This window comes from Notechis scutatus, chromosome 13 (assembly GCF_049901735.1).
Source record: "Notechis scutatus isolate UNSWTSFEM ecotype Mainland chromosome 13, rNotScu1.2, whole genome shotgun sequence".
NCBI classification, from domain to species: domain Eukaryota; kingdom Metazoa; phylum Chordata; class Lepidosauria; order Squamata; family Elapidae; genus Notechis; species Notechis scutatus.
The window spans coordinates 3582503-3610156 of record NC_142021.1 but is presented as its reverse complement, the minus strand read 5'-3'; the positions used below and the strand labels follow the sequence as shown (position 1 = coordinate 3610156).

General features: G+C 42.9%; 1 protein-coding gene across 1 annotated transcript; it reads left to right on the top strand.

The window, feature by feature from the left end:
* On the top strand, positions 1-27654 carry LIF (LIF interleukin 6 family cytokine). Its single transcript, XM_087942830.1, has 6 exons — positions 1-42; positions 8308-8344; positions 8827-8901; positions 19436-19525; positions 23055-23233; positions 24031-27654. Exons 1-6 carry the CDS (start codon positions 1-3, stop codon positions 24469-24471), a joined length of 864 nt encoding a protein of 287 aa, XP_087798956.1. The 3' UTR covers positions 24472-27654.

Sequence of the window (27654 nt, the reverse complement as noted above, 5' to 3'; positions counted from 1 at the left end):
ATGGGGGAAGTTGATCCACACCTCTTTCTGGGAAATACTGAGGTAGAGTATTTAGTGGTGTATCTCAGCCTCAGCTACTTTAAGATCAGTGGACTTCCATTCCCAGAATTCCCTAGCCAGCATGGGAATTCTGGGATTTGAAGTCCGTCCCTCCTCAATTGTTGAGGTTGTGTAACTTTGACTCAAGGGATCTGGGTTTTTCAATTTCTGGACATTCTTGAAATGCAGACATCCTGCTGGCTGGGGGAATTCTGGGAGTCCATCCACCTCAACGCCTGCTGGCTGGGGGAATTCTGGGAGTTGAAGTCCACCTGTCTCAATGTTGCTGAATCTCAGAAAGTCCAAGATGGGATAAAGTGACAGAATTTTGCGAGACTGGTTGTGGTTTGCTGGTTTTCCAGCAAAAGGAACGTTCCGGAGAGCCTCTTTATCGCCTTTTTCCAAAACGGGAGACAACTCTCACAGCTAAAGTTGGATGGGGTGCTTCGAAAGTTCATTTGCGCCCAGCTGTTTTCTGAGATGTGTAATAATATGATTTCATTATTTATTGAACTTCATAGATCTTCGTGCCTAAAAGCCTATTTAAAATGTTGCAATTGGTATTTATATGGATGTTTGTGTTTTGTTTTGTTGAGGGTGGGGTTGTTTAATCTTCTCTTATCCTGGGCTGTTTTAGCTCTGAGATATTTCGTCTGGCATATTTATGACTTTGGCAGAAGAAACTGGTGCATGAAAAAATTGTATGTTCACAAGGACTGGGTCTCCTTGGCTGGGAAGAACATCCTTTTATGCAAACAAACAAACAAAAAAAGTTGTATCCTGTTCCTGATTAACTAATACAATTATTGTCCTTTGGATATTTTCATAAATATGTGGGTTTTTTTTAAAAAAAAATGTGTACAATGTGTGTTTCATTTTTTTTCACCAGCTCTTTAGTGCTTTCATTCGCCCAAATGGGGAGATAATTTATCCTTTTTCTGAAACAGGATGGATGGATGGGTGGATAGATGGAAGGAAGGAAGGAAGGAGAGAGAAAAATAGGGAGAGAGGAGAAAGAAAGAGAGAGAGGAAGGAAGGAAGGAAATTATGAAGGTTTTTATTCTTTTTGTCCATTTGCATTTTTGCATTTTTATATTGGTTTTATATATTTGATAGTCAATTGAGTTAATTAATAGTCTTTGTCTTCTTCTTCCTGTTTCTTCCTCCTCCTCCTCCTCCTCCTCCTCCTCCTCCTCCTCCTCCTCCTCCTCCTCCTCCTCCTCTCCTCCTCCCTCCTCCTCCTCCTCCTCCTCCTCCTCCTTCTTCTTCTTCTTCTTCTTCTTCTTCTTCTTCTTCTTCTTCTTCTTCTTCTTCTTCTTCTTCTTCTTCTTCCTCCTCCTCCTCCTCCTCTTCCTCCTCCTCCTCCTCCTCCTCCTCCTCCTTCTCTTCTTCTTCTTCTTCTTCTTCTTCTTCTTCATCTTCATCTTCATCTTCATCTTCATCTTCATCTTCATCCTATTTTACCTTACTCTTCCATCTTTACCTCCTGTACTTTATTCCATTTTATCTCACGGTAGCTATTTTATCTTACCTGATTGTATCTTATCTTATCTCCTTTTATTGTATTTTACTGTGGGTCATGCTCATGTTTGATGTCAATTGATCCATCAATAATCCCATGTGTGTTAGTCCCTTGGGAACGCACCCCGCAAGCCATGTGGCACTTCCAGCTGCAGAAGAATTAAAATTTAAAGCACCAAGATTATGGGACTTCCCCGGCCCTTGGAATGTGGGTGGGTGTTGGAGGCGAGGGGGAATAGTTGCAGATACCGCTTATCATCAAAGAACCGGAAGTGAGGAACAAGGAGAAATGTAGAAACTTTGATGTGAGGAAGGATAATGCAGTTATTCCCTGTAATCCTCCAGGCCAAAAATAAAAATACAATTATAAGTTGGTCCGGTGGAAATTAAAAGGGGTGTTATGGGAAGACAAAAGTGTCTGGGGTGTGTGTTATGTGCCAAAAAAGTCAGAATGGTGGCCACAATAATATAATCAAACTCTTTGGTGTAGTGGTTAAGGTGCTGGCTAGAAACCAGGTGATGGTGAGTTCTAGTTTTGCAGCTGGGGATTTGGGGCCCTCGGCCAATTGGGCCCTCTGGTCCACCTTAGCTATGAAAGCCAGCTGGATGATTTGGAGCCAATCAACAAGAGACTCTGAGTTCTAGTCCTGCCTTAGGTACAAAAACTGGCTGGATTACTTCGGATCTTCCTTCCTTCCTTCCTTCCTTCCTTCCTTCCTCCTTCCTTCCTTCCTTCCTCCTTCCTTCCTTCCTCCCTTCCTCCTCTCTCTCTCCTCTCTCCCTCCCCCCTCCCTCCCTCTCTTTCACTCTTTGTCATCCTAGCCCACCTGAGAGAGTTGTTGTTGTAGGCAAAAAATAGGGGGAGGAAGGAGTATTGTGTATTATATGTACGTTTACTGGCTCGAGTTATATATAAGTAATAAGGCAGGATAAAAATGGTTGCAGGAACTGGGTAGGTCCAGCCTAAGGAAGAGAAGAACTATGGGTGACATGACAGCAGTCTTTCAATATTTGAGGGGCTCCTACAAAGACGAGGGGGGTTAAACTACTTTCCAAAGAATCAAAAGACAAGACAAGAAACAATAAATGGGAACTAACCAAGGAGAGACGCAACCTGGAATTAAGGAGGAACTTCCCAACTTCAGGGGAATAACTTGCCTCCATAAGTAGTGGGTGCTCCATCATTGGAGGCTTTCAAGAAGATACTGGACAGCCATTTGTCTGGAATGATAGAGTCTTGTGCTGGAATGGGGTGGGTGGGGTTGGACTAGAAGACCTCCAAGATCCCTTCCAACTTTGTGTTATAAACCAGGGTCTCCAACCTTGGCAACTTTAAGACTTGTGGACTTCAACTCCCAGAGTTCCTCAGCCAGCTTTGCTGGCTGAGGAACTCTGGGAGTTGAAGTCCACAAGTCTTAAAGTTGCCAAGGTTGAGACCCTGTTATAAACAGATCTAATAAATAAAACAGAAAGGAGACTTTGATGATTGATGGTTGCCATTGTCCAATTTTTGACGCCCCTTCCCTGATGTCCTTGTGGGAAGAGTAATGTTCATTGAATGGAGATGTGATGCATTCCTCTTGAGCAGATCACAATATGCACCTGTAAAACACACACACACACACACACACACACACACACACACACACACAAAGGCTTCAAACTTTCAAGATAGCCAAGAGCTTTCAGCTTGACTAGTAAAAGTATTTGGCCAAAGGGAGAACATCCGAGGGAAAGGGAAGGAAGGAAGAAAGCATGCAAACATAGCTATGCATACTTTGAGATAATCTCCCTGCAATAATTTTTTTTTAAAAAAAAGATGTTTTCCTCTACCCTCCCCCTGGCTCTGCCTCAGTTTCCCCTTTCTCTATGTTCCTGTGATGTCAAGAGGCATTGAGACGTTTGGTATGAATTTGCCTGTGTTTCACAATGGTCTTTGGTGGAATATCTCTCATTGTCACGATTTCCAAACCTCATCCGTTTCTTGCAGCTAAGAAAGGAAGGTGAAAGGTGAATTTAGCAGCTCTGGACAGAAGTGAAGGAAATGAACGGCCCAGCTTGGGGAGGATGGAAGAGGGGATCTGATCCAGGCGCTCGCCATGCGTGTGGAGACGCCTCTGGGGTGCAGAAAAGGACGGAGCAAAATTTGTACTTCCGGCAGCTCCAAGCAGCTTGCAAAGATTTCAGGGGCTTCCAAGGAGAACTGCAACTCCTGAGAAACAGGCGTAATGTGTTAGCCGGGTTAGTTCCTGGCTGAAAAAAAACCCTCATTCTTCTAGCGCTTTGCATCTTTGGGGTGTAAGAATGTTACTTTCAGTATTTTGTTCAGAGGAGAAAAATTGGGGTGAGCTTGAAGCACGTATATGTATAGCGTGTGTGTGTGTGTATTGTGATCTTTTTTTAAAAAAAAACAACTTTATTCTTTTGCATTTAAAAAAAAGAGAAATTATTCATAACATTACTGTACTATACAGTACTGTACAGTAGTACAGTACTGTAGCATCATTATTATACATATCTATCTCTTGTGCATATTTACATTTATATACATTGTTCTACGATTACATACACTTATCTATAGTTTGCTTGTGTATTGTGATTTTCATTGGATAATCCCTTGTCCAGTGGTCTGCTACGTAGAGTGTTTCTTAAGCCTTCTTCTGTGAGGTTGCCTTCTTTTAAAAATTCTGGAGGACTCCAAAACTGATCTGATTTCTATTTTGTTGATTTTTTTACCATATTAAAAATTCAAAATTGATGACTTCTCTCGAACATTGGATGGGATTTTACCATGGAATTGTTGTTCAACCTAGGCTGGCAAATAATTTTGATTTTGTGGGCTGCTGAGAGAATCCTAGCATTACACTTTTAAGAAACATGGTGCTAGGAAGGTTTAGCTCTGATCTTAATCCGAGATCAATGAGCTTGATTTGAACTGATTTGGAGAATTGAATCGAAGCAGAGTTGCTCCCTTTAATCTGAAATACCCTAACGACGCGAGAAAACTCAACGGGTTCAATTTCATTGCAAAAATGTAACCTTCAAGTCTCAAAAACTTTTTGGAATCCTTGGCCACCACAAACAAACCAAGATTAAAACTAACCACGCTTAGCGTGCGGGTGAACTAGCAAATGCAGCTATCAGACCTTGAACTGAGTTGACAAATGGACTTGGGATGCCGACTTTGTGTCATTGTTTGTGACAGAAAAGCCCAGCAGAGATCTCTTTTGATTCTCTTTTGCTGGGCTAAGATACCTGCTTCTTCTGTTCTCCCCAAAGAGCAAACTCAGATATGGTTTTTTTTGTTTCATTCTTTTGCAGATCTGAGAAATTCAGACTGAGTTAGTTCAGTCTTACTTTTCCCCTGGAGGAAAACACCCAGTTTGCTCTGTATCACAGAACCCACAAATGTGAATGTGAAATGGATGATATAAACCATTACAAAATGTAAAAGTTCTGGTTGAATGGACAAATTAACCGTAATCAGGAAATCCCCTCCCCCCAAGTTTGCTGTGGGTCACGTCTAGAGATATTAGCATCTTGACTTTGGTTGTCCTCTTGTCTGTCCCACCTCCAGGGATCCCACTTTCTGGAGAGGGGGTAGATATATATGAATCTAGAAGTTTCCCCTTGACCATTCATTTCTAACTGGAAAAAATGAGTTCCACCTGCCGTCAATCAACTGATATCCAGATTTGGTTCGGTCCCAGAAGCAACTTGATGCATTTTTTCTTTCTAGAACGAGACTTCTGAAAAAGACATTCATCTTTGGTTTGTTATTTTCCAAAGCACCCGAATGCCAGACAAGGAACTATGGGTGGAAACTGAACAAGGAGAGATTCAACCTGGAAATAAGGAGGAATTTTCTGACAGTGAGACCAACCAACCGATGGAATAGAAGGTGCCTTTGGACGTTGTGGGAGCTTCATTACTGAGGCTTTCAAGAAGAGACTGGACTGCCATCTGTCAGAAGTGGTGTAGGGTCTCCTGTTTGGGTGGAGGGTTGGACTAGATGACCTACAAGTCCCATTCCAACTCTGTTCATCTGTTAAATAAAACATCATATTGCGCTGGGCCACACAGCATATTGAACATCCAGTCCAGTATGGAAAACCAAAGTCTAAAAATTAACTATTGATAGAGGGAAAGGTCAAAGGTTTGGGGGCACCTCAAAATTAGCAGTACATTTTTATATTATGCCAAAAGGAAAATACCTCTCCTTGAGGGAAGGAGGGGAAATCCTCAAAACACTCAATCAAGAATGAAACAAGCTGATTAACTCTTGAAAGGAGGAAGTGGGAAATGGAATTTAGTGACCAAAACAATGTCTGTCTGGTAGGAACTCAAAGCGCCAGCTCTCCAGTCCATAGGGGACTATCAGCTGAGTCAACAGTGACTTTTTGACTTTGGCATCCTAGAGTTTTACCTCCCTTTAGCCTGGAGCTTGGTAGACAAGGGGAGTCTTTTGCCATCTGAGTGATGATGGGAGACGTCGTCCTGGGTGAAACCTCAATCAGCATGAGCCATGAGCAATTATGGGGCTTGTAGTTCAAAGCATCTGAAAGGAATGGCTTTTCCCTCTGGGTTACGGGAGAAAAACAAATTTAGAATAGAATAGAATAGAATAGAATAGAATAGAATAGAATAGAATATAGAACAGAGAATAAAATATAGAATAGAATAGAATAGAATAGAATAGAATAGAATAGAATAGAATAGAATAGGAATTTAGAATAAAATAGAATATAGTAGAGAAGAGAATAGGAGAAGAGAATAGGAAAAGAGAAGAGAAGAAAAGAAAAGAAAAGAAAAAGAGGGAAGGGAAGGGAAGAAAGAATAAAATAGGAGAAGAGAAGAAGAGAAGAGAATAAAGAAAGGAAGGAAGGAAGGAAGGGGAAGGGAAAAGAGAATAGAATAGAATAGAATATAGAACAGAGAATAAAATATAGAATAGAATAGAACAGAATAGAATAGAATAAGAGTTGGAAAGGCCCTTGGAGGTCTTCTAGTGCAACCCCATTCTCAAGTGAGAGACCAACCCTATACCATTTCAGATAAATGTTTATCTAATCTCTTCTTAAAAACTTCCAGTGTTGGAGCATCCACAACCTCTGGAGGCAGGTTGTTCTGTTGATTAATTGTTCTAACCGTCAAGAGAATTTCTCCTTAGTTCTAAGTTGCTTCTCTCCTTGATTCGTTTCCACCTGTTGCTTCTTGTCCTGCCTTCAGGTGCTTTGGAGAACAGTTTGACTCCTTCTTCTTTGGGGTAACCCCTGAAAAAAGCAAAGAGAACAAGGCAGAGATAGCTTCAGGGACTGATAATGGCAATCAATAAAAAGAATAACATACCAAACAGCACCCAGGTTAACATATTTTAAAAGGACCGTAAGGAAAGAATGCCTTCCCTGAGGCTAGCACACTCGGGAGACAAATATGCCACTGTTAAAACAGGCTGCTATCTCAAGATGCGATTAAAGTCCCTCACTGTGCTTGCTTTAGAAAGAAATTGTCCACATTTACAGGAAGGGGAGTTTCTGGATACTTCAAGAAAGTGAAATCAAATCCCCATCACAGAACAGCACATGGTCTTCTCTCTCAAAGTGAAGTCCAGGACTTAATTCCAGAAGAGTCACTCTTGGCCAGAGAGTAGACAGAAGAATAATTGGGAAGCCCAATCCAGGTATCAAAGCTAAGCTTCCTTGTTGAGGTCACCAAGGGCAAGAACCAAAGTCAAGGTTCAGACAACAGTAGAGATTGATCTACGATACACTAGCCTGATCTGATGCTCCATCAGGTTCAAGGGAAGCCACACAAACAGATCTAGGAGATGGTTTCCAGCCATGAGTTGCTCTTGAGTGGAGGTCTCTGTACTAAAGGATGTAATTTCCTTGCCTCAACAAAACAGCCTGCAAGGCCACCTCGTTTGTTTATCTATCTAAATTTGACTATGTTGCACAGATGATGTTACCTAGTTGGGTAACGAAACGTCTGCAAGAAAGCCACCAAGCTCAGAGGGCATCAGGGACCCCACAGTTTGACCCTGACCTATCTTTCTTCCCAAGAAGGTCTTTCTCTTGTAACCAAGAACTTCGGACCTTTCCCATCTTCTGATATTCAATCGGCGTCCAGTAGCAATCTACTTCACCAACTGGAGGCAGGGAAGATCCAAGAAGATCCTGAAATCACAGTATTGGAAGGAGCTGCTACAGAAGACACCAACTCCTCCCTCCTGTTCAGGAATCCACACTGAAGCATCCCGGCCAGAGATGGTCTAACTTCTGCTTAAACCACTAGTAGTCATCACCACTACTTAACCATCCGTCGGAGTTCACTACTGAGGAGTTATCTAGCTAACGGGATGAGTCAGAAAACATGAGGCTGAATGAGAGCCGCAAATTGTAGCTCCACCGGGCTTCTAAAATCCTTTCCTTCTTTTTCATTCCCATCCCTTGTTCCTTCTAGTTGAAGGCCATCAACCTCAAGTAACTGGCCTCTCCGCTTGAACTGGGAACGCACAGCTTCTGAAAGGGTGTTGGTGTTGGGTAGGTCTACTCCAAACTACCTTTTGGCCATATTCCCTACAGACAATCTTTGGGGAATTTTCAGCTGGGTGAAAGCTGGATTGTCTTGGGGTGGAGGAGACCTCTGCTTAATCCACGGAGGAGCAAGCAGGTGAGTCAAACAGTCCCCTTGGTGTTCACTTGCTATCATGAGATAAAAGCACTCATTTATTCCCCTCTCTTGCAGGATGAAACCTCCAGGCGTAGCCAAGATCAGCTGAACGGTGAGTCATTTGGGTAAGAAGGTTTTGCTCTTGAAGGGGACGTGAATTCCAATTCACTCTTGGAGACGCTCCCCTGCCTGAATCTCTACCCAAGTCTTTCTCGGGGCAGAGCCCACAACGGAAGTTTCATTCTCTGGTGCCTTGGCATCTCCAACAGTCCCCAAAGTGGGATCTCCAGAAGGTCACACCAAAAGAAAGGAGATCTTCGAAAAGAAACAGCCAGAAGATTGTTGACGGTCTTCTGCAGGGAAATAAGAATTTCTTCTTCTTCTTCTTCTTTTTTTTTTGCAAGAAAACTTGCCTTCTTTTTAACAGCTGTGGCCAGCTATTCTGGGGTGTGGAAGTGAATCTCATCGGGTGTCTCCTCTTTTTTTAATTAAAAAATAATAATAATTCTCTGCATCCAATCCAAGTTTGAAGCAAGAGAACGTTTCAGATTAAGGACCATGACAGTAAGATAACATCTCTCCGCTTGTCCCCAGGAGGCCAGACTGGGGTGGAAGAACGGCGTTTCTTAAGCCTGGGTTTGGTGGCAAAGTATGAGAGCTCCAAAAAAGGTACCGTGAAATGTGTTGGTGTTATTGTTGTTAATGTTATTTGCACGAAAGGCGGCTTGGAGTGCTGACTTCCTGGTTTCGATTGTCGGTGGCTTTATTGGGGTTCATGCCCAATCGGAGGAAGGTTGATGCTAGGCAACATTGGAGCCCTGTAACAGGGTGAGCAATCAATTAACTGAGTTGGAAGAAGGGACCTTGGAGGTCTTCTAGTCCAACCCCTGCTCAAGCAGGAAATACCATTTCTGTCCAGTCTCTTCTGAAATGCATCCAGTGATGGAGCACCCACTGCTTCTGGTGGCCAGCAGTTCCACTGGTTAATCATTTTCACTGTCAGGAAATTCCTCCTTAGTTCTAGGTTGCTTCTCTCCTTGATTAGTTTCCACCCATGGCTTCTTGCTCTGCCCTCCAGTGCTTTGGGGAACAGCTTGACTCCCTCTTCTTTGGGGCAGCCCCTGAGATATTGGAAATTCTTGCTCTACTCCTACTTCCTGGCTCTTGAGTTCTCTTTCTTCCCCACCCCCTAAAGTTTCAGCTTGCTCAAGACATCAATGCTTTCTGCATCTAGAACCCAGGGACTTTTAAATGCATTGGAGGAATGGTGGCTTGTCAGCCTGGTAGCTCCTCCTTTTCTCAACTGCTCAGATTTTCTAACAGATGGACTGGAAATGCGCACAAAATCTCTTGGAAAATGGGATCGGGAGAAGGGCTGTTTTATTTCTTTTCCGTGTGGCAAGGAAGACATTTTCTTGATGACACGAACTGTTGTAGTTGCCAGGCACCTGACGGTGTGGCATTGGTGACAGTCTCTGTGGATCTGCAGAATGAGACCTCTGAAGGTTTTCAGCATTTCAGGGTTTGGAAGGAATGGCATTCAGTTTGGATTTGAGGTTTTGGAGGGTTTGGGATGGGGGTGAGGAAGCCCAGAAGAACAGTTGCTATCTTCCTTAGGCGTTCTGGTGTTGATTTTCAGCTGTCGAAAATCTGTGATGCGCAGAGATGCTTCACTCCAAGATATCAACTGCTCCAGGGTAGAGTCCGGTCTTTATACACAATCAATAGCAGAGTTGGAAGGGATCTTGAAGGTCCTCTAGTCCAACCCACTGCTCAAGCAGGAGGCCCTATACCATTCCAGACAAAGCGTTATCCAATCCCTTCTTAAAAACTTCCAGTGTTGGAGCATTCACAACTTCTGGAGGCAAGTCGTTCCACTGGTTAAATGTTCTCGCAGTCAGGAAATTTCTCCTTAGTTCTAACTTGCTTCTCTCCTTGATTAGTTTCCATCCATTATTTTTTGTCCTGCCTCGGAGAATAGGTTCTTCTCTGTGGTAGTCCCTCGAGTACCGGAAGATGATTATCTATCCCTCGTCTTTGCTAAGCTAGACATACCTAGTTCCTGACACTGTTCATCCTTCTGTACAAATGGCTTTATTTCACAAAATTGGAAGAGCACTTTTTTTGTTCAAGGGCACCCATTCGTGAAGTTCAACCCCCTCCACCCCAAGTCTGCAGAATGCAGTGCCCACCAAGGGCAAGTACTAATTCGCGCCTTTTGTGGAAACAGTGCAATTAGCTTCACCTTACTAGCAGGTGGAGTGTGAAAAAAAACATTTGCCACAAGCACACGATATAGAATCCAAACCAATCCCAGGAGGGATTGCACTGCAGGAGAGAGATCTTCTGAAAGATGTTCCCTGCCAGCAGTTGGGAGGTGGTCTTCTCCTGCCTTGCTCTCCGATTATGGAGCATATGGCCTTGGGAATTGTGTCTACCCATCCCTACTCACTCAACATTCAGAAAATCTGCAAAGATCCATCCATTCTTCCATGCTGTTAATTGCTGTTTGTGTTGTGCTTCTAATTCTGTAAAAAAAAAAAAAAAATCTTTCTTCAAAATTGAAGCAGAATCTCTTCCTCCCAGAGAAAGGATCTATTACTTCTTGCTTCGACCATCAAATGGACTTTCTTTCTTTCTTTTCTTTCTCTTTTTTCTTCTTCCTGCCTTCTTCCTTCCTTCCTTCCTTTCCCTTCTCCTTCCTTTCCTTTCTCCTTCTCCTTCTCCTTTTCCTTCCCTTTCTCTTTCCCTCCCTCCCTAATTTTCCCCCTCAACCAATCCATCTTACAACCATTAGTAGTTGCGACTGTGATGGGCAGGCTTCATCTCAGTGGCAACCCCAAGACTTACCTGCATTCATAGCATCCAAGCAATGACCAGAGACTAATAATCCTAATAACTATATACTATATACTAATAACCAATAACCCTCCCTCCCTCCTTCCAATTTTTTTTTATTATTTCCCCCCTTTTTTTTGGCTAATTTGAACCGGAAGAAGAAGAAGAAGAACAGTGCTGCCCTTGGAGAAGGTGGGGTCACTGGTCACACACCTTGCCCAATTCCCCTTCTGACACCTAGTTGAGTGTCAATAGCAGGACAGCTGATGACCTCACTGCTCCTCCTTCTGCGCAGAGTTGTCCCTTCCTCCCGGCTGAGACCACACAGATGCCGGCTGTGCTCTGGCTCTCCTTGGATCAAACGGGGTCTTCCAAATGAGGCCAACCACAAATCCCCTTGTAGGCGTGGTGGAGAGAATGTATCTGTGCCGAGCCATTCGGTCTCATCTCCAGCTGGTAGATTCTGCTCTGGTTTATCTGGCAGGCAGCTGTTTTCTATCTATCCAGTCCACCCCATGGATCAGCAGGCTTTTTCCCAAAGCAGTTTGGAGGTGTAAGAAAACGGTTGGAGAAAAAGTCGAGGAGCAGGGTTTGAGGAGCTATGGTGGACGTCACTGAAACTCAAGGGCCAACTTTTTTTGGCTAAGGGAAGGCAAGAGGTGCTGGGAGGTTTCGTTCGAGAACCTCTACAAACTTGGCAACTTTAAGATCAGGGGTGGAATTCAGCCGATTCGCACTGATTCTTGAGACCCGGTTGTTAACTTCCTGAACTGGTTGTTGGAAAAAATCATTTAGGGCAGAGAACTGGTTGTTAAGTTATTTGAATCCCACCACTGTTTAAGACCAGTCCCAGGTCCCCTTTTTGCAGTGTCGTTGTCACTTTGAACGGTCGCTAAATGAGTAGTTGTAAGTCGAGAGCTATCTGTATTTACTTCCATGGCTATCACAGGTCGCCCTCCTTGACTTACAACAGTTTGCTTAACGGCCATTCGAAGTTACAATGGCACCAGGGGAAAAAAGGGGACTTAGGATTGGTTTTCACACTTAACGAACGTTGCAGCATCCCCCCATGGTCACGTGATTTACATTAGGATGCTCGGCTACTGGCTCACATTTATGACGATCGCGGTGTCCCTGTGATCCTCCTTTTGTGACCTCCTGACAAGCAAAGTCAACGGGGAAAGCCAGATTCACTGAACGACCGTGTAGCTAATTTAACAATGGTGATTCACTTAACGAACGGGGTGAGAAAAGTCGTAAAAGGGAGCAAACTCACTTAACAACAGAAATCTTGGCCTCCATGGCGGACGTTAAGTTGAGAACTGCCTGCACTTCACAGGGGTTTGGCCTTTCGTTCTTGTGCATTTGCCGAGTTCATCACTTCAATAAACTCCCAGGCCCCTTCCCACTCTATTATGCTATGTTTTAATATTAAGAGACCCCCAATGCCACAACTGTAGGATTAAGGCCAAGCCAGCATGCGCAGAGTCCCAGGCATTAGGGCCTAATCTAAAATGTTAATGGTTTCATTTCTCACTTAACGACATAAACTTTTGGCTCCGTTGTGGTGCTTGAGCAGGGGGCTGGACTAGAAGACCTCCAAGGTCCCTTCCAACTCCTGTTATTCTGTAAAGGCCACCTGCTTGAGCAAGGGGTCGGGCTAGAGGACCTCTGAAGTCCCTCCCAACTGTTAAGTCAAGGACGGCCTTTGCGGTCACTGCTTGGGGCCCCAGGTGTGGCCCTCTCATCCTTGTTTCCTTGCTCATCCCCAGGGCTTGCGATAAGACAGGCTTTCTTATTTCCCCCACACACCCCCACTTCTTCCTGCCTTATGCAAATCTTTTCCTTTCCTTCCTACCTTTTTCCCCCGTTTGGGGAAAGGGCTGAGTTTAGATCATTCCTCTGGTCAGGGGTTGGTAAACAAAGCTTGTGCAGGCAGCCACAGATCTACGTCGCCCCCAGCGCTCTTGCTGATCTCATGTTTCCTTTGAATCAGCCAGGTGTTCGGGGCTTGAAAAAATTCTCCGCTGAATCTTTTTGTGGATGTGTGGCTTCTGGCATGAGAGAGAAAGAGGGAGAGGGAGAAAGGGAGGGGAGAGAGAGAGAGAGAGAAGAAAGAGGGAGGGAGGGAGGGAGGGAGGGGGAGAAAGAAAAGGGAGGGAGTGGGAAAGGGAGGGAGGGAGAAGGGAGAAGAGAGAGAAGAAAGAGGGAGGGAGGGAGGGAGGGGGGAGAAAGAAAGGGAGGGAGTGGGAAAGGGAGGGAGGGAGAAGGGAGAAGAGAGAGAAGAAAGAGGGAGGGAGGGAGGGAGGGGGAGAAAGAAAAGGGAGGGAGTGGGAAAGGGAGGGAGGGAGAAGAGAGAGAAGAGAGAAAGAGAAAGGGAGGGAGGGCGAGAGAGAAAGGGGGAGAAAGGGAGGGAGAGAGAAAAGAGAGAAAGAGAGAGGGAGGGGAGAGAGGAGAGGAGAAGGAGAAAGAGAAAAGGAGGGAGGGGAGAGAGAGAGAGAAAGAAGAGAGGGAGGGAGAAAGGGAGGGGGAGAGAGAAAAGAGAGAGAAGAAAGAGAGAAGGAGAGAGGGAGGGGGAGAGAGGGAAAAGGAGAGAGAGGGAGAGGGAGAGGGAGAGAGATAGATAGAGAGATATACATAATTCCACTCTGGGTTTCATCTATTTTTCCGCCCACTTTGGCCTGATCCCACAAGGAAGAAGAAAAGTTTGGTTTTGTGCAACCGTGGTTGGACTTTCAAGGAATTCAGTGTCAGTTCCAGTTTTCTGGTTTTGAGTATAGTTGCTCATCTGGGTGAAAGAATAGGTCATCCTGCCTGCTTATTTACCACCAGGAAGGAAGAGGTTTATAAGAATTTCCATCGTTTTTTGCATACACATCAAGGGTAGCAGATGAGCTAAATCATTGCAAATTTTATTTTAGTGATGCACTATTTTTTAAACTTGAGTAACCTAATTTTTAGTCCTCCCCCTCTCCTTTCTTCCCTCTCTCCCTTCCTTCCATCCTTTCTCACCTTGGAATCCCTCCTTTCCTTGCTTCCCACCATGGAATTATTTCCTTCCTTCTTCGCCATGGAATTCCTTCCTTCCTTTCTCACCATGGAATTCTTTCCTTCCTTCCTTCCTTCCTTCCTTCCTTCCTTCCTTCCTTCCTTCCTTCCTTCCTTCCTTCCTTCCTTCCTTCCTTCCTCACGATGGTATTCCTTCCTCCCTCCTTCCCTCGCTTCCTTTCTCATCATGGAATTCCTGCCCACTCCCTCCCTCCCCCTCACTCACTCCATTCCTTCCTTCCTTCCTTCCTTCTTCCTTCCTTCCTTCCTTCCTTCCTTCCTTCCTTCCTTCCTTCCTTCCTTCCTTCTTCCTTCCTTCCTTCCTTCCTTCCTTCCTTCCTTCCTTCCTTCCTTCCTCACGATGATATTCCTTCCTCCCTCCTTCCTTCCCTTCCTTTCTCACCATGGAATTCCTGCCCACTCCTCGCTCACTCACTCCATTCCTTCTTTCCTTCTTTCCTTCTTTCCTTCTTTCCTTCCTTCCTTCCTTCCTTCCTTCCTTCCTTCCTTCCTTCCTCACGACGGTATTCCTTCCTCCCTCCTTCCCTCCCTTCCTTTCTCACCATGGAATTCCTGCCCACTCCCTCGCTCACTCACTCCATTCCTTCCTTCCTTCCTTCCTTCCTTCCTTCCTTCCTTCCTTCCTTCCTTCCTTCCTTCCTTCCTTCCTTCCTTCCTTCCTCCTCCCTCCCTCCCCATGGGATTCCCCCTCCCTCTCCTTCCTTCATTCCTTCCTTCCTCCTTCTTCTCCTCCTACTTCTTCTCTTACACATTCACTCACACCCACAGACAGGCTCTGCACCGACACATCGTTTGCTTCTCCAAAGCTGTTGCTTTGTTATTGCATGGCTGAATGATGAGGAAGGAATCTGAAGAGGAGGAAATGGGGAGGAAATGCACGGATGACAGGAGAGGGCTGGGTTGGGATCAGCCCGAAGCAGGCCTGGAGGAATCAATGTTTGTCCTGTTGCCAAATAACCAGCTTCTTCTCCTGACTTCCCAAGCCATTAGCATCTTTCCTTGTCTGGACATGAAAAGGTCATAAAGTTAATGGCTCATTGCGCTGTCTATGACAGAGCAGCTCGGGGGATTCCTAAAACTTGAAGAAAGAATCCAGAAACGGTTGACTTCAGTGGTGAAATTAATTCACTGTGGTCTATGGAGATTTTCTGTCATCCAGGTCATGGTTGTCCCAAAGGGGCTTTTTAAAGAAGCAACTGGACTTTCTTGTTTTTTGCCTGAAGATGTTTCGCTTCTCACCCAATAGATCTTGCTGTGGATCCATCCATCCATCATTATTATCTTTCATCTCTGTCTGTCTTTCTCTGTCTCTCTGTTCTGACCCACGCCCTTTTCCAACAAATCAAACCCAATCCAAAAGGAACAGAAACCTTGTAATGCTTTTACAAAATAATTAGCTGTGATAAGCACAAGCCTTGCTAAACTGAGTGAGACTTGCCCAAAGATATCAGACAAGAAATAATTTGCAATACAAGAATCTTCAAATACAAACTCAGGATACTGGAATGTCCGCGAGGCTGGAGTTTCAAAACGTCTTTGCCTTCTGCAAAGTACATTCGTTTCACAGCTGGCTTTTATCTTGTTGAAGGAGGGGCCATTACCTTGCAGCCTTACTCCCTTTCCTGCGAGCAACCCTGAGTGCACGCGCACTTGGCACAGGCTCCTCGGGAACCTCCTCATCGCTGCTGCCAGCCCCCACAATCCCTGAAGGCAGCAGTCCACTCCCTGATGGTCCTGGCCCCTCATCTGAGTCCTCAGCCGTCCACACCTGCTGCCAGCTAACCACAACACACACACACACACACTCTCTCTCTCTCTATTATCATCATCCATCATCTATCTCTATCTATCTGCTGTCTATAGTAGACTTTGTTTAACACTGCCTCATTTAGCAACTGTTCCCAGTTATGATGGTGATGAAAAAATCAGTCCTCATATTTACGACTTTCACAGGTTTATAAAGTAAAGAGAAGCTGAAGTCAGTTACAAACACAATTGCAATCTCTCTTTCTCTCTCTCACACACATACACACACATACATCGTTTTGATAAATATATATTAATTTTAAAAGACAAGAAAGTTTTCTCAAAAACACATCCAATAATTTCACATTTAGATGCAAATCATTTTTTTCCGTTCACCTATGTGGAGGGAATTCTTTCAAGCAGCTTCAATATCCACCCAAGATGCCTCCTTTCCTAATTTACATTTGGGGAAAATTTTGAAATTATTGATAATTTTCTTTATCAGTTTGACCGAAAGGTCAGCTTGGTTTTTTTTTTTAAAACTGTTTTCCATCTAAACATTTTAACCTCAAGCTTTCTCATAATTCAGTAGAATCATTTATGGCTCATTTTGAAACTTTCTTTTCTGGGAAAAAAAAAAACGTTTTAAGAAATTAAGAAATTTTAAGAAATTAAGAAATGCTTATGTCAAACCTTCAACCCAAGCTTCAAAAAGAGCAAACTGGGAACAAGCAAGGAAGTCTGGTGGCAAAATCTACAACCATTGTAAATATGTACACGAGGGTTGCCAAGTGCCCAAATTTTGATCACCTGGTCGTAGGGCGCTATCACCATTATTAGTGCAAGGACCAGTTGTAAGTCACTTTTTCCAGCCCCGTCGTAACTTTGAGCAGTCATTCAATGATCGGTTATAAGTCAAGGACTACCTGTGGTCATGACAGCCAAACAAATTTAACACAAACCAAATCTAGCATGTTGCACATGCTAGACTTGATTCGTGTGAATTTTGCAGCTTTGAATCTTTAACTCGACTTATTAGGTGGGTTGTCTGAATGCAGCTTGAATGTTTTAAGACTGGAAACGTATTTGACAAGCAAAAAGTGAAGAGAGACTCCTGGCTATGAATTTTCAAGGAAAGTGATCCGTTTCTTTCTCTGTGTGTAAATATAGAACTGCTGACTAATGGCTAAGAAATATACCTAAAAGGGTGCGCCGTGAATCCCCCTAATCTAATGTAGTTAAACATCTTTTGTAAATATCTGTATTGCATCACATACAAGCGCCACAAATTTTTGAGAGAGAGAGAGAGAGAGACAGACAGACACACAGAGAAAGGGGGGGAGAGAGGGAGGAAAAGAGAGAAAGACAGAGACGGAGGAAGAAAGACAGAGAGGGAGGGAGAGAGAGAGAGAGAAAGAGAGAGAGAGGGAGGGAGAGAGAGGGAGGAAGGAATTCTTAGCACCAACCAAGCTAACTTTTTGTTCAAGGAAGGTAAGAGTTGTTATAGAAAAGAAAATAGCCAATCGGGGTTCTTTTGGCTGGACTCATTATATCAGAAGTGGTATTTACCATGCTGTTGTCTAAAGACTTCTAGAGTTTTGGCTGGAGAATTCTGGGAGCTGAAATCTACATGTCTTGAAGTTGTTGGAGTTGAGAAACACTAGTGTAGAATATTCTTTTTATAACTACTACCCTTGCATCTAAATAGAAGACTGAATATGGTAGTCTTCCACTCCATGATCATCTGTTCCAAGAACTTTCCATTTGGAACCTGAGGTTTTCTTCATATCAGCCCCTCAGCTGTCTTCTTTTTTTTTTTTAAAAAAAATCCTTCCTTTCAAATAATTGTCAAGGTCTCTTTGAAACTCTCCCCCAAAAAGTGAGAATAATTATGCAGTGGAACAGCTTGCCTCCAGAAGGTGTGGGTGCACCATCACTGGAGGTTTTCAGAAAGAGATTGGACTGTCATTTGTCTGAGCAGGGGGTTGGACTAGAAGACCTCCAAGGTCCCTTCCAACTCTATTCTGATTGAAAAAATGTAGCCCAGAACTTCCAACTTGGAGCAGCATTATACCTCTGGATGGTTCTTGTATATTCCGTCTTCTCCATCATTTTATTGCACAGAAATTAGTATTCTTATGGAATTATTATTATTATTATTATTATTATTATTATTATTATTATTATTATTATTATTATTATTATTATTATTATTGCTATTACTATTATTACTATTATTATTAATAATAATATTAATATTATTATTTCACTGAGTTTCATGTTTAATGCATACAATTTTTCTAATAATCATAATCATAACCACAAAATATCATGACCTGGCCATCAAAACTACACAGTTATGGATGAAACATGTAACAGTGGTACCCATTGTCATTGGGGCACTTGGTACCATGTCCAAGAATTTTGCAAAACACATCAAGAAATTGCAGCTTCCTGCAATAACACCAGCTGGAACTGCAAAAAAAATGTGCTACTCAGAACATCGTACATTTTAGGAAGATACTTGGTTGATACCTAGGACACTGGAAGCAACCTGTATCAACCATTAGCACCAGTCACTGACATTCATCAGTCTGGAACCCACATTACATATCTGATATTAGCACAATTGAGAAAGTCCAGAAATATTTCACAAGAAGAGTTCTCCACTCCTCTACTCGTTGTAGAATACCTTATGCCACCAGACTTGAAATTCTAGAACTAGAAAACCTTGAATTACGCCGTCTTCGGTCTGATTTAAGCATGGTATATAAAATCATACATTGCAATGTCCTAACCTGTCAATGAATACTTCAGCTTCAACCATAACAACACAAGAGCACACAATAGATACAAACTCAAAGTTAACCGCACCAAACTTGATTGCAGGAAATACGACTTCAGCAACAGAGTGGTCAATGTCTGGAATACTCTACCCGACTCTGTAGTTTCTTTCCCAAACCCCAAAAACTTTAACCTTAGACTGTCTACTATTGACCTCACCCCTTTCCTAAGAGGCCTGTAGGGGGCGTGCATAAGCGCACCAACATGCCTACCGTCCCTGTCCTATTGTTTCTCTTATTCTTCTTTTATTTTTCTTATATGTACCCATTTCATGTATTCACAACTATGTATACACTTATACTTATTATCTTGTAAACAATTGGCAAATCAAATAAATAAATAAATAAATTTGTGATACATTTTTAAATGTTCAGTTGACTTGAGTTTCATGTTTAACGAATAAAAAAACCATGCAAAGCCACCAGGGGGCGATCTGTCACCCCTATTTTCCCACTTGTGTTGTGAAATGATGGTTCAAATTTGTGTGTGTGTGTGTGTTTCTCTGTGTGTGGGGGGGACTTTTTTTCCCCTATGCTGAATCATCCGTGATGTAAGCATGAAGCTTGAAGTGTGGTGTGCTTTTGAGTATTTAAAAAAATGCAAGGGGGGTGTGTAGAGAAAAATCCCCCCCCCCAAGTAATTAATGATCTCAGCTTCCCTCCCATGTCTCATTCGGTATATAATCAGTCACGATGTTCCTTTCTAGGCATCACTTTTATGAATGAACTCTCCTGTGAGCTGCTGTTCCTCTTACGTCATTCTAGGATGCAACTTTCAATGAGAAGCCTCGTGGCAGGTAAAAAAAAAATGATAATGAATCCAATTTTTCCCCCCAAGCTTTGACTTTTGTTTTAAGATTGCCATTGACCCACTGTCAAGGTATACTGCTGGGATTAACCAATTTCAAACTTTCACATTATTTGTCTTATCCCCGGATGAGGACAAACCTGGTTTTGCTAAACGTGGGCATTTGATCCAAAGGTTTTGTTTTATATTTTATTTTCATCTATTCCTGATTGGCTGGAAAATACCCAGTTCACTGTTCAAAGAGCTGCTTTTCTAAACCAAGTGTTGCTTTTCAAAGAAAACGGAGGGAGAACTAAGGATGTGGTGAGGGCCGGTTTGGTGTAGAGGCATCAGAGGTTAGAATCGGAAAGGGTTGTGAGTTCAAGTGTTACCTTTAAGGAGAAAGCCAGTTGGGTGGCTTTGGGGCAGGCCTTTTTCTTCTTGATTCTAGGAAGCATCAACGGGATGAAACCTCAAGGATGCAAACCCAGATTAGACATCAGGAAGAACTGCTGGCTACGAGGAGCTGTCGACTAGTAGAATATGTGACGGCTTCCTTCCCTTTCCCTGGAAGTTGTGGACAGAGCTGGATCATCATCCAGGGCAGGGGGTTGGACTTGATGACCTCTTCCAACTCTAGGATCTTTATTTATTAATTGGATTTATATGCTTCCCTATTTTGCTAGCTACGATGCTATGAAAGAAGTGAAAGAAAAGGCGCAAAGAGAAAATATCTGCTGTGAACTCCGTGTAGGATTCAGGAAGGGCACCTGGCCAGTAAATTCTCAGTTTCATCCAGTCACCCCAAATCTACCATGAATTAAGGGATTACAGGGTCATTAAAAAAAGAGGGAGGGGAGTTTTAAATGCTATGAAAGAAGTCAACTTTAATTGAAGGAGCATACTTTGGTATCTATTTTTACAGAACGGGTCTATGCGCTTTAGCCAATGCCAGCCGGTCTTTCTGAACCAAGCAAAGGGCTGTACTGCAGAGTTCAATGGTCAAAATGTGAACGATGGCCATCCTCTCAGCAGACTGGGGGTCCAAGGAAGGCTCCTCCCTCGATTTTTGCCTTAAGATCCAAACTAAACAGCCAGCCCTATCAGCTTTGCATTCCCCTCCCTGTATTTGCAGCCTTAGCAAAACAACCAAATTGCGCTGTGTGATGTAACGTTTGCTGGGCTGCAGTTTCCAGCTCCTGGGTTTCATCACCACGCAACCTTTCTCCCAGTCTTTTGTGTGTGTGTTTTTTTCCCCTCTAGATCACAACTCTGAGTGTTCAGAATTCCTTGGGTCTTGTGCAATTCTTCTTCTCCAAAGAGGTGTGCCTGTTTTTGACGTGGACATGCCCAGGCTGAGGATTCTGCTAGATTTCCTGTGCTGGGGCCTCTTTTCTCTTCTCTTTCGTCCTCTAGAAATCTTGCTTTTTTTCTTTTGACACGTCCTCTTCTTCCGGACTTCTTCCATCTCTGTTTTGTTAAGTGTCCATTAGAAGGTGGTCTTTCCAGGGCAAACCGATTAAATCTCCTCTTTGATTTGTTGTTGGTGGTCTTTCAAAACGATTGGATGTATTAAATCAGGGATGTGATGCTTAGAGCTGTCTCAGCTGTTTCGACACAAATTTGAACTGCAGGTCTGAGTAGAATGGCCGGCCTCCAGAAGCTGTGGGTGTTCCATCCCTGGAGGCTTTTAAGAAGAGACAGGATAGCTATTTGTCTGGAATGGTATAGGATATCCTGCTGGAATGGGGGGAGGGGGCTGGACTAGAAGACCTCCAAGGTCCCTTCCAACTCTGTTCTAGAATCAAAGGTTTCGATTCCAATCACTCTTTTATTCTATGTTCTATTCTATGTTCTATATTTGAGCCAAATTGAGGGGCTGGTACAAAGAATAGGAGACTGACTTGCTGTCCAAAGCACCAGAGGGAAGACAAGAATTAATTGGTGGAAGCTAGTCAGAGGGAGATTCCAATTTAGAATTAAGGAGACATTTCCTGACAGTGAGAACAATTCACTGGTTATGTCAGGGTTGACAGGTTAACTGTTAATGAGTTAATCAACAATTGATCAGGCTTCCCTCCAGAAGTTGTGATTGCTCCATCACCAGAGGTTTTCAAGAAGAAATTGGACAGACATTTGTCTGAAATGGCATAGGGGGCTTCAGTGGGGGGGGGGGGGGGACTAGAAGACCTTCAAGGTCTCTCTTCCAACTCTGTAATTGTGTAGTTTTGTATCTTGAATCAGATCCAAGCCAAAACGCGTGCCCACGAAAGGTGTCATAGGATCAAAACCAGCATATCCTTAATTAATAGCAATGCATTTCGATCTTAATTCAGCCTGGTTGCGTACTTGCAGAGTGGCTGATAAATGCAAGTGGAAAGGGAGGGATAGTCGGCAATTGGATAGAGACAGTCCCTGATTTATGACTGTGCACTTAGCAACTTAGCAAAAGTTATGACCAAATCTCCCAAAAAAGGGGGACTTAAGACCTAGGTTCAAAATGCCAACGGTCGGGCCCCTTCCATCAATGTACATTGGGTGTTTGGCAGTAGGGTTGCGTTTATTGCGGGGTTTGCTTTACAACCATCGTGTTCACTTAATGACCACGGTAAAAAAGAAAGGTGGAATTGAATTGGTCACATGACTGAGCCATTTTAGGATTGTGATGACATATACGTGCTCCGTATTGTTTATTTATTGATTTGATTTGTCAATCGCTTACAAGATAATAGGTATAAGTATAAATATGAGTAAGAATACAGGAAATAGGTACGAATAAATGGGGACAATAGGACAGGAATGGTAGGCATGATTCTGCACTTATGCACACCCCTTACAGACCTCTTAGGAAAGGGGTGAAATCAATAGTGGATAGTTTGAGGTTAAAGGAGTGAGGTTTGAGGATGTAACAACAGAGTCAGGTAGTGCATTTCTGTTGCTGAAGTCGTACTTCCTGCAATCAAATTTGGAGCGGTTTACAGTGAGTTTGTATCTGTTGTGTGCTCTTGTATTGTTGCGGTTGAAGCTGAAGTAGTCATTGACTAGTAGGACATTAGAGTGGATAATTTTGTGTACTACGCTTAAGTCTAACCGTAGGCGGCTTAGTTCAAGGTTGTCCAAGCCCAAAATCTCAAGCCTGGTGGTGTAGGATATTCTGTTGCGAGCAGAGGAGTGTAAGTACTCTTCTCATGAAATACTTCTGGATTCACTCAATTGTATTAATGTCCGACATACAGGTTTTTTGCGCAATGGAGAAAACTGTGGTTCAAAGCTGCTTCTTCTCTGCCTGCCTTAGCTAGGCAATTTTGCTGACTAAATTTTTTTTGTTTCACTTTAGAACTGTATGTACTGACAGTTCTACAAAGTATGTGACAAGTAAAAAAAAATATGCAAAGGCAAAATAAATCGAAAACGGTGGCAAAATCAAGGTGGGGAAAATGAGAATGAAGTGAGATAAAGCTTGTGAGGTTCACCTGCTTTTTATTTTATTATTATTTTCTTACTAAAATTCACCACCTCTGCTTTGTTTTCCAAAACAGGAGTTATCTCCGTGCTGCTGATCGCACACTGCAGACTCTCATCTGGGAGGCCTGTGCACCAAAACAGCAACAATTCAATGTGTCACGACGTTTGGCCTTGCAAGCATCCTGTCTTTGATCAAGTCCGGTGCCTGGTGTCACATCTGAACATGTCAGCTCCAGTGTTATTTGAGAGTTATGTAAGTGATCTCCATTGCTATCCTAAGTAGTTATCCTTAGTACGGCCACACCTAGAGCACTGCATCCAGTTTTGGTCAACACGCTATAAAAAGGAGGTTGAGACTCTAGAAAGAGTGCAGAGAAGGGCAACCAGGAGGATTAGGGGACTGGAGACTAAAACATGCAATGAACGGTTGCAGGAACTGGGGATGGCTAGTCCAGTGAAGAGAAGGTCCAGGGGAGACAGGAGAGCAGTCTTCCAATATTTAAGGGGCTGCCACAGAGAGGAGGAGGGGGTCAAGCTATTTTCCAAAGCACCCGAAGAGCCAGACAAGGAATAATGGATGGAAGCTGAACAAGGAGAGATTTAACCTGGAAATAAGGAGAAACTTTCTGATAGTGAGAACAATCAACCCCCATTTGCACTACTCAGGTGACCCTGAGGACACAGATAAACCTCCAAGTCGCCTCAATGACTCTCTTGTAGGTTATTACCTTATTCTACTGCACCAAAGGGAATTGGAAGTCACTGCTTTTCTTTTCTTTTGGGGTGTGTGTGTGTGAAAGTAGCATGTGGATTTTGAACGTTCTCAACATGTTTCACTCTCCAAACATGGATGTAAATGTTGGGGGAGGGGTTGTCCAACCCTGGCCATTTTAAGATCATGCTGACTGGGGAATTCTGGGAGTTGAAGTCCACAGGTCTTAAAGTGGCCCTGATTGGCCACTTCTGGCGTAAAAGGAAGGCTCTTTTGCTTTGTCTTCTGAAATGAATGTTTATGCCCCTAAATTTGGTTCTCTTGTTTCTCTGGGGCAGGTAAGAAGCCAAGGTTACCCTTTCACCGAGGAGAAGAAGTTGGATGAGTTTTGTGAGCCTGACCAGGCGTTTCCTCCTTTCGTCAGCTCACTCAGTGACAAGGAGAGGGTGATCAACCTCTACCAGATCTTTGTCTTTTTCAATGCCTCCTTGGACAATATCACCAAAGACCAAGAAAGCCTTGGCGACGTCGAGTCCAAAGAAGACTTGCTACGGCGACTCAGAAATACCACCAACAACACGGGGGGCCTCCTGTCCAATCTCACGTGCCTGCTCTGCTCCAAGTACAAAGTCAACCACGTGGACGTGACCTATGGCAATCATTCCAGCACCGACAGCTTTGAGAAAAAACAGAAAGGTTGCCAGATACTCCGGAAATACACAAAAGTCATCAGCCATGCTGCACAAGCTTTGGGACATTGTCGTCACAAGCACACGTGATGCTAAACTGCCCACCCTGGCCTGATCCCTCTTCCTCCTCCTCCTCTTCCTCCTCCATCATCCCTAACTCGTCCTCTTTCTTCTGGATCTCCCTTCCCATCTTCTCTTTTTATACAGAGAAGAAGAAATCTTGCTGGATGCAGAGAGCTTCTTCTGTAATTTCAATCTTTAGGCCACTATCTTGCCTTGAAATAATTTTCCAACCAGTATGAAGGTGGAAATACCAGATTATTTATTTGCATCTCAGGGCTGTGTGTTACACACAAAAATTCAACCTCTCTGTCTGCTTTCCTATTTTTTTTTTATTCTTTTTAAAAGAGCCAGAGAGTCCAGCACCTTAACAAATATAGTAGCTCTTTTTTGCAGGGCTAAAAACCTTCTGAAAGCCTCAGGCATTTTTTGAAATTTGACTATTCCTTTTTTAGTCGATGTCTAGTTTAATTTAATAATAGTTTAATAATAAGTTTATTGGATGTATTTTTGTGATAATATCTAATGTTATTATTTTATTGTGCTGTATTGGAGATATTGGAGTGTGTGTGAGTGTGTGTGTGTGTGTGTATAAACACACAACCATATATATAGTTTACTGCTGGCTAGTATGAAAAACTAGTATTTCGGCTGCCAGAATCCATCCCTTTAAAAAGATTATTTTTTTCAGTGTTAGGTGAGAAGAAATTTTTTGAACTATTTGGGGTTCAAAATCCTTCTGGGGCTGTCTGAATGAGCATGCCCACAAGGGTCCAAAATGATGATCACCAACATCCGTTTGGAGCCCCGTCCCCTTTTCATATGACCTTGCCCTCAAACTGTAAAGTTTGTAACCCTCAGCTTCTTTCCAAAGGGGCTTTTTCAAGAGGCCACTGGGCTTCGTTTTTCTTTGAAGACGTTTTACTTCTTCTCCAAGAAGCTCCTTCAGTTCTGATTGAATGGTGGGAGAATGGAAGGACTTATATTGGTCATCTGGTCGTTAGTACTCTTTCTGAGAGCTGTTGAGGCCACTTGGAGGCTTACCTGTGCCCTCAGGGTCACCTGAGTAGTGCAAAGGGGTGTGGAGCCTTCTTGGGACTGCTGGACAGGAGAGAGGCGGTGTGATATCCTTTCCCCTCTTTTGCGAGAAGGCTGTTTAATGTTGATGGCCTTTTTGACTTTTCTTTCAAACCAGCAGTCCAGAACGTAAACTTTGCTGAGAAGCGAAACATCTTCAAGGAAAAACAAAAAGTCCAAGTGGCCTCTTGAAAAAGAACTTTTGAGACAACCATGACCTGGGTGACTGAGAATCTCCAGAGACACTCGGCCATGATACCTGAGTCCAGCATATTTGGAAATTATATTACGTATAGCATAATAATATAATATTACATATCTGGTCCAGGAGCCGAGATGAATGAGGCACATCCTGGTACAAACCGCCTTAGTTTCCAACTCACTAAGTGCCTTCTTTGATCTCTCTTTCCCAACCACACAATCTTGTACGATCAATAACAGTGCCAATCTACCTCACAGGACTGTTGTGGAAACGATTGAAAATGTTTTGAATGTTCTACTATTATTTATTATCGCTCTTTTTTTTTTAAAGCAATATTCCGAGACTTCTCTCCAGTTTGAAGAGGGTTTTGTCTTTCAGTATTTTGCCACTTGCTTTTTTCTGAAAATTTTTATGTAAAGAATTTTGTTTTAAACTATGCATAAATGTGCACTAAAATTGATAGGGAGGGAGAGAGAGAAAGAGATGGAGAAAAAAGGTGCAATAATTCCAACTTTTGAGGAATAGAATAATCCTAGCTAACCCTAATTCTCATCCCAGCCCCAACTCAAAAGGAAAACTTAGAAAAATGTACACAGAACAAAACTGTAATGGAAAATTGTATTCTTTTCGAGCAAACTGATGGATGCTGAACAAAATGAATGCATTGAATCCATGCAATTCACCTTTATGCAGGCCAGCAAACTGGTTGGGTATGTATTTAAGCATCTTCTAATCTACAGATTGGATGTATTCACAAACCATGTTTGGCCTTCATGACCAAATTCATCCTATTTTTCTAGATTTGCACAAGACTTGAGACTGAAACTGAAATCCCACTGCATGGTGGGCCACCAGAGAAAGCCCAAAATAGCCAAGATTTAAAAACCAACTGTGCTTAGCATCTTCTATGAATGCAGCCCCTGGATTCGTAACTGACATGGTTGATCAGGTAGTGGCGACACAGCTACCTGCAGTCTCTCGCTACTGAGAATTTAGTTTGCTTGAAGCGTTCTCTCCTGGGACCTTCTCAGGATATATCCCTGACAAATGATAAGAGACTACTTTTAAAAAATAAATATAAACAGATAAATATTTGCATAGGTCTTTCAAAGGTGGCACCTTGGTTGGGTTGAGCCATCCAGGTTCTGCATCGTAAGTGGTCCTTTGAAGACTTCAATTTTTTTTTTTTAAAAAAAAATTGTTTATCTCCCATTGCTGGCCCAACTCCTTCTCTCCAACTGGAGTTAATTTGCTAGGAGGTTTCCCTGTCCCATTCTTCAGCTTCTTCAACCTTCTCTCTTTCTCAGCCTTTGAGGTGGCTGCTTCCAATGGTTGACAAGACCAGAGCTTCCTTGAAAAGAGCCAGCTGTAAAAATGGAGGAACCCCACCCCAAATATCCCATCTTTGGAGTTTTGGAGATAGGACAGGGAGAGGAGGAAAATCTATAGGAAGGAACCCAGGTCAGATTCAACCTCTAGCTAGCACAAGGAGAATGGGCAGAGATCTCCAACCAACGTCCTAAACTTAAAGCATCATGATTGTGCCTTAGAATTTGAATGGAATGTATTTTACGTCCTGTCCAAAATTTGGGGCTTATCTTTTAGGGAGCTCCCGCACTAGAATATTCTTAGACTGTTGTTTGTTGTTCTTGATGATGATGATGATGATAATATTAATAATAATTAATAATAATAATAATAATAATTAATAATATATTTATTTGGGCCAAGGCAACAGGATTTTCAGTTTTGACTGAAAGAGGCGCCAAGCAATGATCTGTTTGGTGCTAACTCTCACAATGTTTTTTGTGACTGTGTGAAAAATTACGGATGCTTCAATGGCATACATTTTTATATTTTTATACTTTGGATTTTATATGTATTTTATAAAATAAGTTGTATTTAAAAAATAAAATAAAAGAATCTTGTTATGA